At 39.0% G+C, this 14,949-nt stretch overlaps 2 protein-coding genes across 5 annotated transcripts in view; one reads left to right on the forward strand and one right to left on the reverse strand.

Annotated features, from left to right (window-relative positions):
- Nucleotides 1-10,481, forward strand: part of LOC121289224 (zinc finger FYVE domain-containing protein 9-like) — a 299,382-nt gene extending 288,901 nt beyond the window's left edge. For all 3 annotated transcript variants that reach the window (XM_041208437.1, XM_041208438.1, XM_041208439.1), the window contains 5 exons: nt 887-967; nt 2,084-2,246; nt 2,918-3,023; nt 5,410-5,586; nt 9,164-10,481. In XM_041208437.1, the coding sequence (XP_041064371.1) occupies nt 887-967; nt 2,084-2,246; nt 2,918-3,023; nt 5,410-5,586; nt 9,164-9,325 (689 nt within the window). In that variant the 3' untranslated portion in view covers nt 9,326-10,481. The remainder of the gene's footprint in view (nt 1-886; nt 968-2,083; nt 2,247-2,917; nt 3,024-5,409; nt 5,587-9,163) is intronic.
- Nucleotides 9,883-14,949, reverse strand: part of cc2d1b (coiled-coil and C2 domain containing 1B) — a 79,481-nt gene continuing 74,414 nt past the window's right edge. Inside the window, exons 26-27 of one of the 2 annotated variants that reach the window (XR_005945507.1) lie at nt 13,120-13,321; nt 9,883-10,112 (exon numbers count right to left, since the gene is read on the reverse strand). The gene's annotated coding sequence lies outside the window, so the exon portion shown is untranslated. The remainder of the gene's footprint in view (nt 10,113-13,119; nt 13,322-14,949) is intronic. The other variant, XR_005945506.1, reaches the window with a different exon arrangement.

Here is a 14,949-nt window from a genome sequence, read left to right on the forward strand (position 1 = left end):
TGTGCGTATATTACATGTTGTATGCGCGTGTGCATATGTATGCGCGTATATGTGCGTATATATACCATGTGTCTGGCTCGTGTGCATCTGTATGCGCGTTAATGTGGTATACTATACATGTGTATGTCGCCGCTGTGCATATGTATGCAGCGTATATGGGCGTTTTATATATACATGTGTATGCGCGTCGTGTCATCAGTGTCATGCGGTATATTGTGCGTCTATATAACATGTGTATGCGCAGTGTTGCATATGTATGCGCGTATTATGTGGGTATATATACATGTGTATCGGCGTTGTGCATATGTATGCGCGTATAGTGCGTACTAGATACATGTGTTATGCGCGTGTGCAATTTGTATGAGCGTATATGTGCGTATATATACATGTGTATGCGCGTGTGCATATGTATGCGCGTATATGTGCGTATATATACATGTGTATGCGCGTGTGCATATGTATGCGCGTATATGTGCGTATATATACATGTGTATGCGCGTGTGCATATGTATGCGCGTATATGTGCGTATATATACATGTGTATGCGCGTGTGCATATGTATGCGCGTATATGTGCGTATATATACATGTGTATGCGCGTGTGCATATGTATGCGCGTATATGTGCGTATATATGCACGTTTATGTGCGTATGTGCGAGTGTGCGTATATGTGTGTACGCGCGCGTGTTTGTATACATGCGTGTGTACACCCGCATGTGTGTGTACGCCTGCGTGTGCGCGCGCGTGTATACGTATGTGTGTGTGTTTATATGTGTATGTGCATAAGAAAATTATTGTCATGCATAACTCTTGATTGCAGTGAATACATATTAGAATGATCCACAGTTAGTGTAAGTGACAAATTTTCTGTAATTATGTTTTGCAGTCACGGGAGCCAGCTTCTTTGTGTTCAGTGGTGCGCTGAAATCATCTTCTGGCTACCTGGCCAAGTCTAGTATTGTAGAAGGTAATGGTACTGAAAGGAAAAGATCACTTCTAGCTATTAATGTCTTATCCAGTATAGAAACTTTATTTTTGGTACAATTCAGTTTCACCCCTCCATTTCAAATGTGATACAGTGCTTTAAGAACTATGTTGGAGCCCCAGTGTGTTATGGTATAGACCTAGGGTTAATTCCAGTTGTGCAGTTAAAAAGTGAAAGCTCTGTATTGTAGTTCTTGATTTACCATCCCATCTTTGTTTACACATGGACACCAAGGGCTGAATTTCCCCCCCCCCCCCTAATGTTAATGGGTGGATATGTATGGGCGTGCTTCCGATTGGCAGCGCGGCGCCATTTTACGGGCCAATTAAGGTCCGCCTAGTGTGACATCCGCACAGAAGCGCCATGCGCTCCCTGTGTGGGTGGTGGGGGGAAATCCCAAAATCAAGAGTGAGCTCATTCGCGCATGCGCATGAAAGAGCGCACTCATCTCCTGAGCCTCAGTGTAGCCTCAGGGAGATCGGCTCTAAATGTACTAAACTCAAAAACGGAAAAATAAAATTTCACTTACATGTCCCCACATGTGACAATGTCACATGAGTTGGGACATGTCCATAATTTTTACAAAATCTTTATTAAAATTTTTTTTAAAGCTTACATGAAACCTCATCCTGCCTGTGGATGAGGTTTCATGTTTTTTCTACAGCCCGCTCAGGCTCCTGGCCTGCCTGCCACCCTTGAGGTTGGGCGGGCCGGTCTTTCAATTACTTAATTGACCCAGTCAATGGCCTCAATTGGCCTTTGACAGGTTGGCGGGCGCGCAGTTGCTTTTGCTGCGCTCCTGTCTTCCTGGAAATTTAAATCGGGCACGGTCACGTCTGGAGTTCCCCCCAGCGTCACCACCATTAATAAGTTTATACTCTTTCTAAAAACAAACACTTTTGTACTGTTCTGGAAAAATAATCTGAATGATTTCTTAACTGTCCAACACTTCCTATGGGTTGCAGTTTTACTACTGGATTGTGTTCTACATTTGGTAGAAAAACATGCAAATTTGTATGGTATTCAAAACATTGTTGAAGATCTGTAATTTTTGAGCGCTTGGTGTAAACAAATGTTACTTTGATACCGTATTTTCAGATGGTATGATGGTACAGATCTCAGCTGAAACAATGGATTCTCTGCGACAGGCACTACGAGAGATGAAAGATTTTACAATAACATGTGGCAAAACTGATGCAGAAGAACCACAGGAACATGTTCACATCCAGTGGACAGAAGATGACAAAAATATCAACAAGGGGTAACATTTGGTTTTAAAATACTAGGCAGGAAGGGGAAACTAGAATAACTTGAAATTTATAATTTGTGAAGTAAAACTAGTAAAGCAGCTTCTCAATATGAGAATGATCAGGGATTTGCGTATACTAGTTTGGCAGAATATCAATGACTGCAATAGGAAATTAATGCTGAAGAGCTATAAACAAAGTTACCTCTTTTTTTAGTGTGCGGCAATTTATTTAAGTGCGTGGCCACTTATGAGTGATAATTTGAACGTGTCGGCTTGTCTGTTGCCTGTGTGGGGACTTTGGGGATGCCACTCGGCTTAGAGGGAACATTGGCTGTAAACCTCATACCCTTCTCCCTGTATGAGTTTACTGCACATTTCTGGAAAGTGAAAATATAGACAAAAGTCACTTTACAATGCTGTTCATTGGTATTGTTGTTTTAAACTGGCATGGAATCGGCTTATTCGAATGCCATGTTGTATTTGAGTGTCACCATTGTTTGTCTTTTGATCTAATTTGTACTTGCTATTCGTGTGCAGTTACTCAAGTGGGGAGAACAGCCCTCTTAATAATCTAGAAAATCAGGTGCTTGTTTTCAAAATATGACAGGATTTCAGAATAGTTTTACAATAAAGGTGCTTGTGTTTCTGATTGTAATTTACTAAATTATCAATGCATTTGATAGTGTTGTCAGTCCAATTGATGGAAAATCCATGGATGAAATTGCAAGTGTGAAGATATTTCATGGGTCAGAATTCAAAACAAATGGCAAGGTCATCAGATGGACAGAGGTAACAAAAATATATTTAAGCACGTTGTTTCTAGTCAGCATCATTGTTGTGCATTAATTTGATGGGCATCTTGGGATGGGCATCATCTCCTTTTGCATCTTTTCTTTAGGGGAGGACAAAGTGGCCACTGTCCTTCGCTCTGTTTTGGTTCAACTAGTCAGCACCTTTTTCTTTTTCTTCGTTGTTTTATCCCCACCTTTTATCCTATTTTCTATCTTTTTTTCCCACCACTGTCCCCTCCCCCCATCCCACCCCAAGGGCCACCTGTCACTTGTTCATGTTGTTCTTTCCAAAGTGCTTAACCTTGTCCTATTATCATATTCTTTCTTACCTTAATGCCACCATCAGCACCTCCTTTAGCCAGTACCATTAATACCCCTTTGTCTTTTTGTTCATGACATCTTTGTCAATCTCTCCTTTACCTCCACTTCTTGCTGGCCTTCTATCCAGCTTTACCTACTCCATCTCCAACGCCCCCCCCCCCCCCACAAACAGTATAAATTTCATCACATTTTACTTCTGTTTAGCTCTGAAGAAGTCATACGGACTCGAAGCGTTAACTCTGTTTTTCTCTCTGCAGATGCTACTAGACCTACTGAGTTTTTCCAGCATTTTCTGTTTTTGCTACAGTTCCCTGGATTTGTTCTGTGTGCATTGATGCACACTTATCTTACTGTATGAGTTTGTTTAATTTACCTATTATTTCCTTCCTTAGTATCCTAAATGTCTTGATATTAGTTTTGATCTCTTACTCAAATGTTATATCCACCTTGTTAGTCTCCCAGGGAAATATTGAGACAAAGTAATTATTCAATATTTCTGCCATTTCATTGTCCTTACCCATGAGTTAAAGGATGCATAAAGTGCATCCTTTAGTGGTCCTGTCTCTATTTTAATTTACACGTGAATGAACCTGCTGTAGGTAAGTACTCCTGGGAGCTTTCCATCATGCCATAAAGGGAAGATTGATTCTTACACTTTCTTTTACCTGCCCTGAAGAGCTTGGAGACACTCCTGAATATAAGTAGCAGAGGCAGGATTTCAGCCTTTATGCTTCCTAGAAATGATGGTGGAAAGATTTTCCATTGTGGAGATTAGCATATGTGGTGATTTGGGGAGGGCGTATGGTTTCTTCTGTAGATGTTTAGAGTGCAAATTGCATGAGCTTATTAAGTAAGTTGAATATTTTGTGCCATAAACTTTGTTTTGAAATAGATTAGCTTGTGTGTCAAGGTTTGCCTAAAGTCCTTTGGTTTCAGTATTTACTGTGAAGAGAGTTGCTAATGTACAGAGTGAAGTGTTCTACTGTCTCAACATCATGAATTTCTGAGTTTGCTCTTGGTGTACGCATCAAGAAGAGAGGAATAAGAAACCGTCCTGCCTGGATGCATATTGATTGGATACTCTACAGTGATACTCACAAAAGCAGGGTATGACACAGGATTTTGATCCATTTCCTGAATAATGAAACTCATTGCTACAGCGATGTCTAAAATGTGTCTTTGTTCTTGTAAGTGGCACAGTCTCTGGATAAGGGGACAATCATTTAGGACTGAGATGAGAATTTTTTTCACTGAGGGTTGTGAATCTTTGGAACTCTCTACGCAGAGGGTTGTGGAAGCACCATCATTGAATATACTAAAGGCTGAAATAGACAGATTTTTGGTGTCTTGGGGAATCCAGGGACATGTGGAACCGATGTGAAAGTGTTGAAGCCCCGGCTCAGCCCTGATTGTATTGAATGGTGGAGCCGGCTTGATCAGTGGCATGGTCTTCTCCTGCTCCTATTTCTTATGTTCCCTTGAAGTGTCATTGAAGGCATTCATCTCTAGAATATGATGGCATTTGGATTTCACTAATTTGCTGTAGGGTAGTGCTTGCAATGACATCACAGTTGGGTGAGTTGCTGATAGGTATTTAATTTTCCTGAAGGGGAGTATCTTGCAATTTTATGTTGCTAATAATAAAACACTCATCCTTTGTTCAAATCCCTCCATAATCTTGCCCCATTGCTATCCTCCAGCCCTCCCAAGATCTCTGTGAGCCTCCAGTTCTGGCTTCTTGCACATACAGATTTTTATTGCTGCATCAATGACGGCTGTGCCTTCAGTTACCTTGGCACTAAGTGCCAGAATTTCCTTCCTAAACCTGTCTGGCACACACTCCCCCTTTAAGACACTCCTTAAAACCTACCATTTTTATTAAACTTTTATATCTCCTTACGTGGCTTGGTGTCAGAACGCTTCTTTGAAGCATCTTGTAATGTTTTACTCTGCTGAAGGCACTGCATAAATGCAGATTGTCACAGTTTATGAATTCCAGTCACACAATTGTTTATTGGTTTGTAAAAAGACATTAAACTTAAATAATCTTTTTCTGTTTTAAGGTGTTCTTCCTGCAGAGCGAGGACCAACCCAGTGGTCTAAGTGACCCAGCTGATCATAGCAAACTTACAGAGAATGTGGCTAAGGCGTTTTGCTTAGCGTTATGTCCCCATCTTAAGCTGCTGAAAGAAGATGGGAAGGCAAAACTGGGTCTCCGCGTCACACTTGATTCAGACCAGGTACCTGAGACTAAATATTATATCCAAACAAAGTAAGCTTTAATTAATAATGTAGTCTTCACTTCCAAAAAAGCTAGAATGTTGATGTAGATCCATAAACTATAAATCTGCATAAAGCACTGTCCAAATTGTGATTAATGCTTCTGATCTTTTCATGATTAGAGTTTAGAGACGGAAACAAATATGGCACTGAGTTTTGTCTTCCCTCTCTTAGTAAGTTTAAATGAACCATGGAAAGTGGCAATGACGTGGAGTTAGAAAATAGAAGAAAAATGGAAAGATGATGATGTGGAGAACCAGTTGAGATTATGGAAAATAACTAAGGAAGCAGAGTTCAGCACACTTCAAGGAATTACTGCTGCCTGATACAACACTAAATAGAGGGATTTAGATGCAGTATCAAGGCAGAAAGGAGATCAGACTGACCCCGAATGTCAAATTAAATGATGAAGTGGACTATAAGACATAGGAGCAGAAGTAGGCCATTCGGCCCATCGAGTCTGCCCTGCCATTCAATGAGGTCATGGCTGATCTGATAATCCTCAGCTCCGCTTTCCTGCCTTTTCCCCATAACCCTTGGTTCCCTTACTGATTAAAAATTTGTCTATCTCAGCCTTGAATATACTTAACCCAACCTTTACAGCCCTCTGCAGTAAAGAATTCCACAGATTGATAATCCTCAGAGAAGAAATTCCTCCTCATCTCTGTTTTAAATGGGTGTCCCCTTACTCTGAGATATGCTCTCTGGTCTTAGACTCTCCACAAGGGGAAACAACCTCTCAGCAACTACATTGTCAAGCTCCCTAAGAATCTTATGTTTCAATACTCCAATCAGTACAAGCCCAACCAACTTAACCTCTCCTCATAAGAAAATCCCTCCATACCTGGGATCAACCTAGTGAACCTTCTCTGGACTACCTTAATGCCAGTATATCTTTCCTTAGATAAGGGGACCAAAAATGTTCACAGTATTCTGGGTGTGGTCTAACTAGTGCCTTGTATAGTTTTAGCAAGACTTACCTATTTTTATACTTCATTCCCTTTGAAATAAAGACCAACGTTCTATTTGCTTTCCCTATTACCAGTTGAACTTGTGTGTTAGCTTTTTGGGATTCATGCACAAGGATTCCCAAATCCTTCTGTGCTGCAACCTTCTGCAATCTTTCTTCATTTAAATAATATTCAGCTCCTCTGTTCTTCCTGCCAAATTGCATAACCTCACATTTTTCCCATATTATATTCCATCTGAGAAATTTTTGCCCACTCACTTAACCTGTCTATATCCTTCTGTAGACTCCTTGTGACATCCTCACCACTTGCATTCCTACCTATTTTTGTGTCATCCGCAAACTTGCCGATAGTCCATAGACTTCCCTCATCTAAGTCATTAATATATATTGTAAATAATTGAGGCCCCAGTGGCACTTCTCAGGTTGCCATACTGAAAATGCCCCCCTTATCCCCAAGTCGGTCTTCTATTAGTTAGCCAATTCTTTATCCATGCTAATATATTACCCCCTACACCATGGGCTCTTATCTTATTAAGTAGCTTTATGTGTGGTACCTTATGGAACTCCTTTTGGAAACCCAAATATATTACATCTACTGGTTTCCCCTTATCTATCTTGCTTGTTACCTCCTCAAAGAATTCTAATAAATTTGTTAGGCATGATTTCCCCTTGATGAAGCCGTGCCGACTCTGCTTGATTAGAGTATGTATTTCTAAATGCTCTGCTATCACATCCTTTATAATAGACCCCAACATTTTCCCAATGACAGATGTTAAGCTAACTGGCCTATAGTTAACTTTTTTTGTCTCCCCTCCCTTTTTGAATAAAAGTGTTACATTGGCTGTTCTCCAATCCTCTGGGACCTTTCCAGAATCTAAGGGTTCTTGGAAGATTACTACCAGTGCATCCACTATCTCTGTAGCTACTTCCTTTAATATCCTAGGATGTGACCCATCAGGTCCGGGGACTTATCAGCCTTTAGCCCCATAGGTTTCCCTAATATTTTTTCTCTAGTGATAGTTATTGTATTTATTTCCTTCCCCCTTTTGCCCCTTGATTATTTAATGTTTTTGGAACACTATTACTATCTTCTACCATGAAGACTGAAGCAAAGTATTTATTCAACTCCTCTGCCATTTCCTGGTTCCCCATTATTATTTCCCCAACTTCATTCTTTTAAGGGGCCTATGTTCACTTTGACCTCTATCTTTTTATATATTTAAAGAAGCTCTTACTATCTGTTTTTTTATTACTTGCTAGTTTACCCTCAAAGTTTATTTTTTCCCTCTTTATTTTTTGGTCAGCTTTTGTTGGCTTTTAAAACTTTTCCAATCCTCTGACTTACCACTAATCTTTGCCACATTATGTTTTTTCTTTCAATTTGAATCTGTCCTTAACTTCCTTGGTTAACCATGGTTGGTTTACCTCCTTTCTTGAATCCTCCTTCCTCACTGGGATATATCTTTGTTGAGGTCATGAGCTACTTTCTTAAACGTCTGCCATTGTTCATCAACCGTCTTTTCTGCTAAACTGCTTTCCCAGTCCACTCCAGCCAACTCTGCCCTCATTCCATTGTAATTATTCTTATTTAAATTTAGCACTGTTGTTTCCGACCCAAGTTTCTCACACTCAAACTGAATGCTAAATTTTACCATATTATAGTCACTGTTTTCTAGGGGATCCTTTACTTTGAGATCATTTATTAAACTTGCCTTATTACACATAACCAGATCCAAAATAGCCTGATCCCTGGTTGGATTCAACATATTGTTCTAGGAAACTGCCCCGAATACACATGAATTCTTGCTCGTGTCTACCTCTGCCAATTTGATTTTCCCAGTCTACATGAAGATCAGAGTCACCCATGATTAATCCCTTTTTTACATGCTCTTATTATCTCCTGATTTATTCCTTGTCCCACAGTATAGCTACTGTCAGGGTACCTATAGATTACTCCCATCAGTGTTGTCTGCTCCTTGTTATTTCTTACCTCCACCCGATCAAAGATCCTTTCTTGCTAGCGTACTTATTCCATCTCGTACTAATAAAGCTACCCCAGCACCTTTCCTTCCTGCCTGTCCTTTCAAAAAGCCACATACCCCTGAATATTTAGCTTTGATCTCCTTGTAACCAGGTCTCCGTAATGTCTGTAAGAGCATACCCATTACCCTCTATTTGTGCCGTTAATTCATTCATTTTGTTCCAAATACTACATGCATTTAAGTAAAGGGCCATTAATGTTGCCGTTTTACCATCTCCCCCCCACCATTTGCTGCTGTTTTTTTATGTTTGTACACACTGTGCCTTCCTGTCACACTCTGGGTATCATTAGATGGTTTCAAAAACTACTTACTTGTCTTATTCTGATTGCAATTGTTGGATATTCAAAAATTGTCAACTTTACACAATGTAATGTTACAGCTAAACTTGTGAGTATTTTTTTAAAATGTAGTGTATTGACCTTGTGCTCTTCTAATTATTGGTGCTCATGACTAACTAGAATTGAAATTTTTTTTCCATTTACAAAGTGTCCAATCTACTTTCATGGTCTTCATTTACTTATTCAGGTTGGATATCAAGCTGGTAGTAATGGACAGCCCCTTCCTTCACAGTATGTGAATGACCTGGACAGTGCTTTGGTCCCCATAATCCATGGTGGAGCTTGTCAGCTGAGTGAAGGGTCAGTTGTGATGGAGCTCATCTTTTACATCTTGGAGAGTTTCTCTTAGAAACCTGAAAAAGTTTTTCCTTCTCACTGATGGTGTGCTTTGCTCCATGATTAAAAACATTTGCACTTTAAACTGTTGATATGATAATATTGAACTGGTGCTCCATTATTGCTGAATCTACTATGCACCATGGACCATTGTGGTTAATGTAATGCAGGTCAGGGTACCTGTCTTTCAACTTTCCATAAAGGGTGGACTGATACTGTACTGAAGCATGAAAAATTGAATTTCTGCTACTAGTTTACATTGCCTGGATTGACAGCATATCATTCTTGAGGATTTTTAGACTGGTTTGCAAGTTGAATGAAAATGAGAACACATCAGAGGTTATAGTGACACTACATCATATGAGGACGGTATAAGAGATGCATTGGTGACACCAATACTCACTGACCTCAATATCACTACTTTCCTTAAACAATCAGCAGTTAATCTATTTGGTTTGTATATAATGTATGTACGTCTGACGTTTTGAAGCACTTAACCTATGCCTTGTATGCCACATAATGGGAACATTGTGGTAATCTCTAGCCATGAAATAAAAGTAATGTATAGTCTAAAAGTAAAAGATCTTTTAATGACTTCCTCAGCCATACTGCATTTGGTATCAGCTGTATTAACTGTATTTGCTGGTGCATGAGCACCTCAGGTAATAACTGTTCAAATAAACAGGGATCAGTGTTTAAAGCCTCCATGGAAGGAAACTGCTTCTATTATGGACAGTCGCCCAAGTACAGAAAAGTATTCTTGGTGCTGGCATGAAGCAGAATCTTGGGCAAATGAATTCCTGTAAGTAAATGTAAAATGTGGTTATTTAAAAGCCAAATACTCTGTATATTTGTTTTCTTGCATTTAGAAACATCTGCAATTCAAGAATAGTTAATATAAAGGAAATAAATGTTTCCTTTATTTAAAAAGAATTGTAGCATTGGCTTAAGAATTAGCAAGTAGCTGTTATCTCTTAGTCTAGCCTATTTCCTTCAACTGTATATTACTGTTTGAATGGAAATGTGGTTTTACCTTGCATATAAGAGACAAATATACAGAATCATTGTACATTTAGATGAAATGCTGTTCCATTTCCTTGTTTTTCTATTGGCAGTAGTCAAATGTGCACTTTAGAAACTGATTACAAATAAATGGTTTCCTAATAAAACCTTATTGAATAGTATAATAAGTATTTATCACGTTAAATACACAACAGCAATAAAAATTATTCTTGCATAAATTTGTGACTTTTTATGTTAACAGTATTCTGTAAAGACTTGGAGTTACTGTTAGTTTTGCAACAGTACAATGATTTGAGGGAAAAATCCTTATGCCAATAATTAACTTTTAAGAGGTTCCTTACTAAATCAAACTCCACAAAATAGGAATTCCTGTTATTTCAATGGGTAGAGGAAATAACTAACAATATTCTCTTTAAGCAGGGCTTATCATGTTGCTATTGTTATGATCTCTGTAAAGGCTGTAACTTCTTTTGACGTAGACAAAAATCTGAAATCCCAGTTATTTACTAGAACAATAAAACCACAGGATTCTACTGTTTAAAACAATTTTTACTATATAAAATCCAACAAAGCAAACACTAAATTCTATACCCCAAACATCCAGAATTAACATGTTAACAGGTAAAGTGTGATCAAATATAAACTATGACGGGCACTAAGTAGCAGATATAACTAAGATGGATCTTATTGGCTCAGCCATCCACCCAGATTTTGGTAATCATACTTTCAATCTCTGTCTTTATGATTTTCAGCTCCTCTCCCTCTAGGAGCTAGTCTGATCCTCAGCAGCACACAACCAATCCGAGTTCCACGGCATGATCTGCTCCAAAAATGGCACATGTCTGCAGAACCTGCTCAACTCAGTCTGGATGGGGTAGATCCACCAATGTTATCTTCAATTAACAGAAACAGCTACAGTAACTATATCTTTCCATATTCTCAGCTTCTGCATTTGGACCCAGTCTTCATCAGCTTGCTTGTGCTGCACCAGTGGACTGTTGTCCTCCATGTGCCACTGCCTGGTACTTTCGCTATGGTATCATCTCAAGCAATCAGAGCTGACTAATCAGCACCCATATTCTCATGCAGTATAAATTGTTGTTCTCTTTGAAATTTAGCATTCTTGCATCTGTCCTAATGAGTGCAAGATGTAAAGCTTCAACAATGCCCCCAGCAATACTCGTGTTCTGTATTGTCAAGCAATTACTCATGTAATTTGTTTCTTACCTCGAAGGGCAGCAACCATACTATACCTAACATCTTGATGATAGAATTTTCTTAGATTAATTTTTGTTTTCTACAAATAATGTGTGCGTATTATTTATAGTTATGGGAATGGAAAAAGTAAACCCCAAAGATGAGTAGTAAGAGGTCAGGGGAAATGATTCAATGTAAGGCTTTTAGAAAATTCTCATTACACAATGTTCCATACATTATCAATATTTTGTGATTTAATTGCTGAGGTAACAGGTTGATGAGGATAATGTTGATTTGGTAAATATTGACTTCCAGAAGGCATTTGATAAAGTGCCGCACAACAGACTTATGGGCAAACTTATCGCTCATGGAATAAAAGGGACAGTGGTGACATAAATAAAAAATTGGCTGAGTGACATGAAACAATAGTGATTAATGGATGTTTTCACACTGAAGGAAAGTTTACAGTGGAGTTTCCCAGGCTTTGGTGTTGGGACCCTTGCTCTTCCTCATACAGATGACTGAGACCATGGTGTACAGGGCACAATTTTAACATTTACAGATGATACAAAACTTGGAAGCACTGTGAACTGCAAGGAGGATAGTGTAGAACTTCAAAAGGACATGGTCAGATTGTTGAAATGGGCAGACAAGTGGCAGATGAAATTTAATGCTGAGACATGTGAAGCAATGCATTTTGGTGAGAAGAATGCAAAGAGACAATATAAAATAAGGGGTGCAGAGGGACCTGGGTGTAGTTATGCAGTGAGTGGTTAGGATCTGGAATGCATTGCCGAAAGTGTGGTGAAGACAGGTTCAATCTAAGCATTCAAGAGGAAATTGGATTGTTATCCGAAAAGTGCAGGGTTTGTTTTTAATCCGATTTATTATGCATGCATAAGAAAAGCCATGCCAATTATAAAAGGCATATTCTCAGCTATTAATCTTAATTTACTGCACCAACCTGCTGCCTGCCTACCATTTAAGTCCTTAAAACAGTGACACCCCTTAGTTCTATGCCCAACTGTCCACGTCTACTCAGTGCTAAATGTCCAACCTAAAGATATAAACACTATCCTGTAAGCATGAGAGATTATGCTCAATAATTCATCTTTTGCCAATATCTAGTTTTGTAGGACTGCTGTTGGATGGGTTTCATTCTTACCTATCTGACTGTAGGCAATGCATCTCCCCCAATGGCTTCTTCTTCCTTCCCAATTACTTGCAGAGCCCCCAAAATCTATCCTTAATCCTCTCTTCCTCATCCACCACTTAGGTGTATCTGAAGGGTTGGATGAGCTTCCACCTTTTTAAATCTGCAGAATTACCCGTGGTGCCTGTTATGATGTCATGGATCAAATCCACGAGGGAAACTTGATGACGCGGTCACAACTTTATTTCGAGATGTGTACCATGACTTGAGGTTTTTAGAAAACTAAATTAAATATTTATTAACAAAAAAGATTTCAAGCACATAGTAGTAATCTGTAGACCTATGTACTATAATAACTCCTAAAACCCCTAATTAATCTGGCTCACCGTTACACCTTCGTTAAGACAACAGTAAAAACAAAGATTTAAACAGACCTAGGCAAAGGAGCATGATACTTTGAATGTCCCTGGGCAGGGTGAGTTTTCTCAACTTCGGTTCCTGTAGATAGCAACTTGATGTACAGAGGCTAGAGGCTTTTCACTCTTGTATAAAGATGAGGTGGTGTCAGAGGAGAAGGAATGCTGAGATCTAACACGTTTCTCCCTTTTTAATGCAAATTCCATTGTTCCGATATGTCTTTGGAAATTTATGGAAAGATTTATATTATGAGAAAGATACTGTTATATTTTCTGTAACCTTCTAGCTAGGAGTAACATTCTACTATCTCTTTAAAATTCAAACTATCCCAATTTATCTAAAAATGCAAATTTTCCTCACACTTCATGTATTTAGCATTTCAAACCTAGCTTCTTTTTGATAACTCAGCCTCCTGACCAGCTGTCTCCAATTCTATTAAATCCCACCCATACACAGAGAAACTATCCAAACTCCACTATTAACCTACCTTTACAATAGAGAATTATTATATTTTCATGACAGTGCTACTTCAGACCCTTAGTTTCTGAAACCCATAAATTCAATATTCCAATCTTTTCCTTTGACTCCAGCCCTATGTAAATCCCGTTGTCCTACCACTGGCAACAAAGTTTACAGCTACATAATCCCCACTAATGGTAAGATTGTCTAGGATCTTGCTGGGTTAATGGACTTCATCCTTAAGTTCCTCAATTTCAGCAATCATTTGTTTAAAATAATCACAATTGTTACAGCACAGGAGGCCATTCAGCATGTGTCTGTACTAGCTCTCACAAGTAGTGATTTACCTAGTGCCACTCTGTTCTTAGTTAAAGCAGTAATTGATTTGAAAACAGTTGAAAGCACAAGTCAGGAGTGTGGTGGAATACTTCACATAGATGAATGAAGGTACAACACTCAAGCAGCTCGTGATACCACCCAGGACAAAGCAGCCCGCTTGATCAACAGCCCATCCACCGCCGACACAGTGGCAGTAGCGTGTACCATATTAAAGATACACTGCAGCAACTCACCAAGAGTCCTTTGACAGTGTTATGACCAGGTGAGGAGAAATGAGCTGGCTCCCTTTTTATTCAACCCCTTTGGTTACCAGCAACAAAGGTTTGATTAAAATTCTTTCCATGAATTCCTTTTCCCAATCCAAATATGTTTACTTTTTAATCCAACCAGGTTCTGTTGAGTCAAAGAGTAAGTTTTAGTTTTAACTTTCATATTTGACTAAAACATGAGTCCAAATATGAATATGTCTTTGGCTTGTTTGAGCCATTAAGTTAGATGATTCTGGTAGAATGCTGTTCTTGTTGATTTTGCAGTCTGTTGGAGATACTTGAGGTGACCTACTTGTCTCTGCAGGGGTGACTGAGGAGGCTGTCCTGTTTCTTCCTGCTCGTTGTCTGTCTCTGCAGAGGTGAATGAATTAGTTTGGTGTTTCTTATTGCTTCACTCTCAAAACACTGGTCTTCAGCCAATTTTAACTCATTTTCCTTGTGTATTTCCAGGAGGGGGAAATAGGCATGTCTTAACATCAACAGTCCATATTGCTTTTGCTCAATTTTTTTAACATATTTCAAGATATAGATCGACAGGAGATGGGTTTTTGGATACCTGATGAGATATAACTGGCTGGGAAAAGAGTTTCCATTGTCTGCACAAACATAGCAGATTGAAGTCCAGCCTTTTGCATTTTCGTTTCAAGTGTCTCTGTTTGAAGTGGGCTTTGACACCTCTTTAGGTGTGAAATTCCAAGTTCTCTCAGAAGAATTTTCCAGAAAGTGGGTCACTTTACAGTATCAGGCATTTGTTGATTAGGGTCTTGTATTTTTTTTTAA

The sequence above is a fragment of the Carcharodon carcharias genome, chromosome 16, assembly GCF_017639515.1.
Source record: "Carcharodon carcharias isolate sCarCar2 chromosome 16, sCarCar2.pri, whole genome shotgun sequence".
Classification (NCBI taxonomy): domain Eukaryota; kingdom Metazoa; phylum Chordata; class Chondrichthyes; order Lamniformes; family Lamnidae; genus Carcharodon; species Carcharodon carcharias.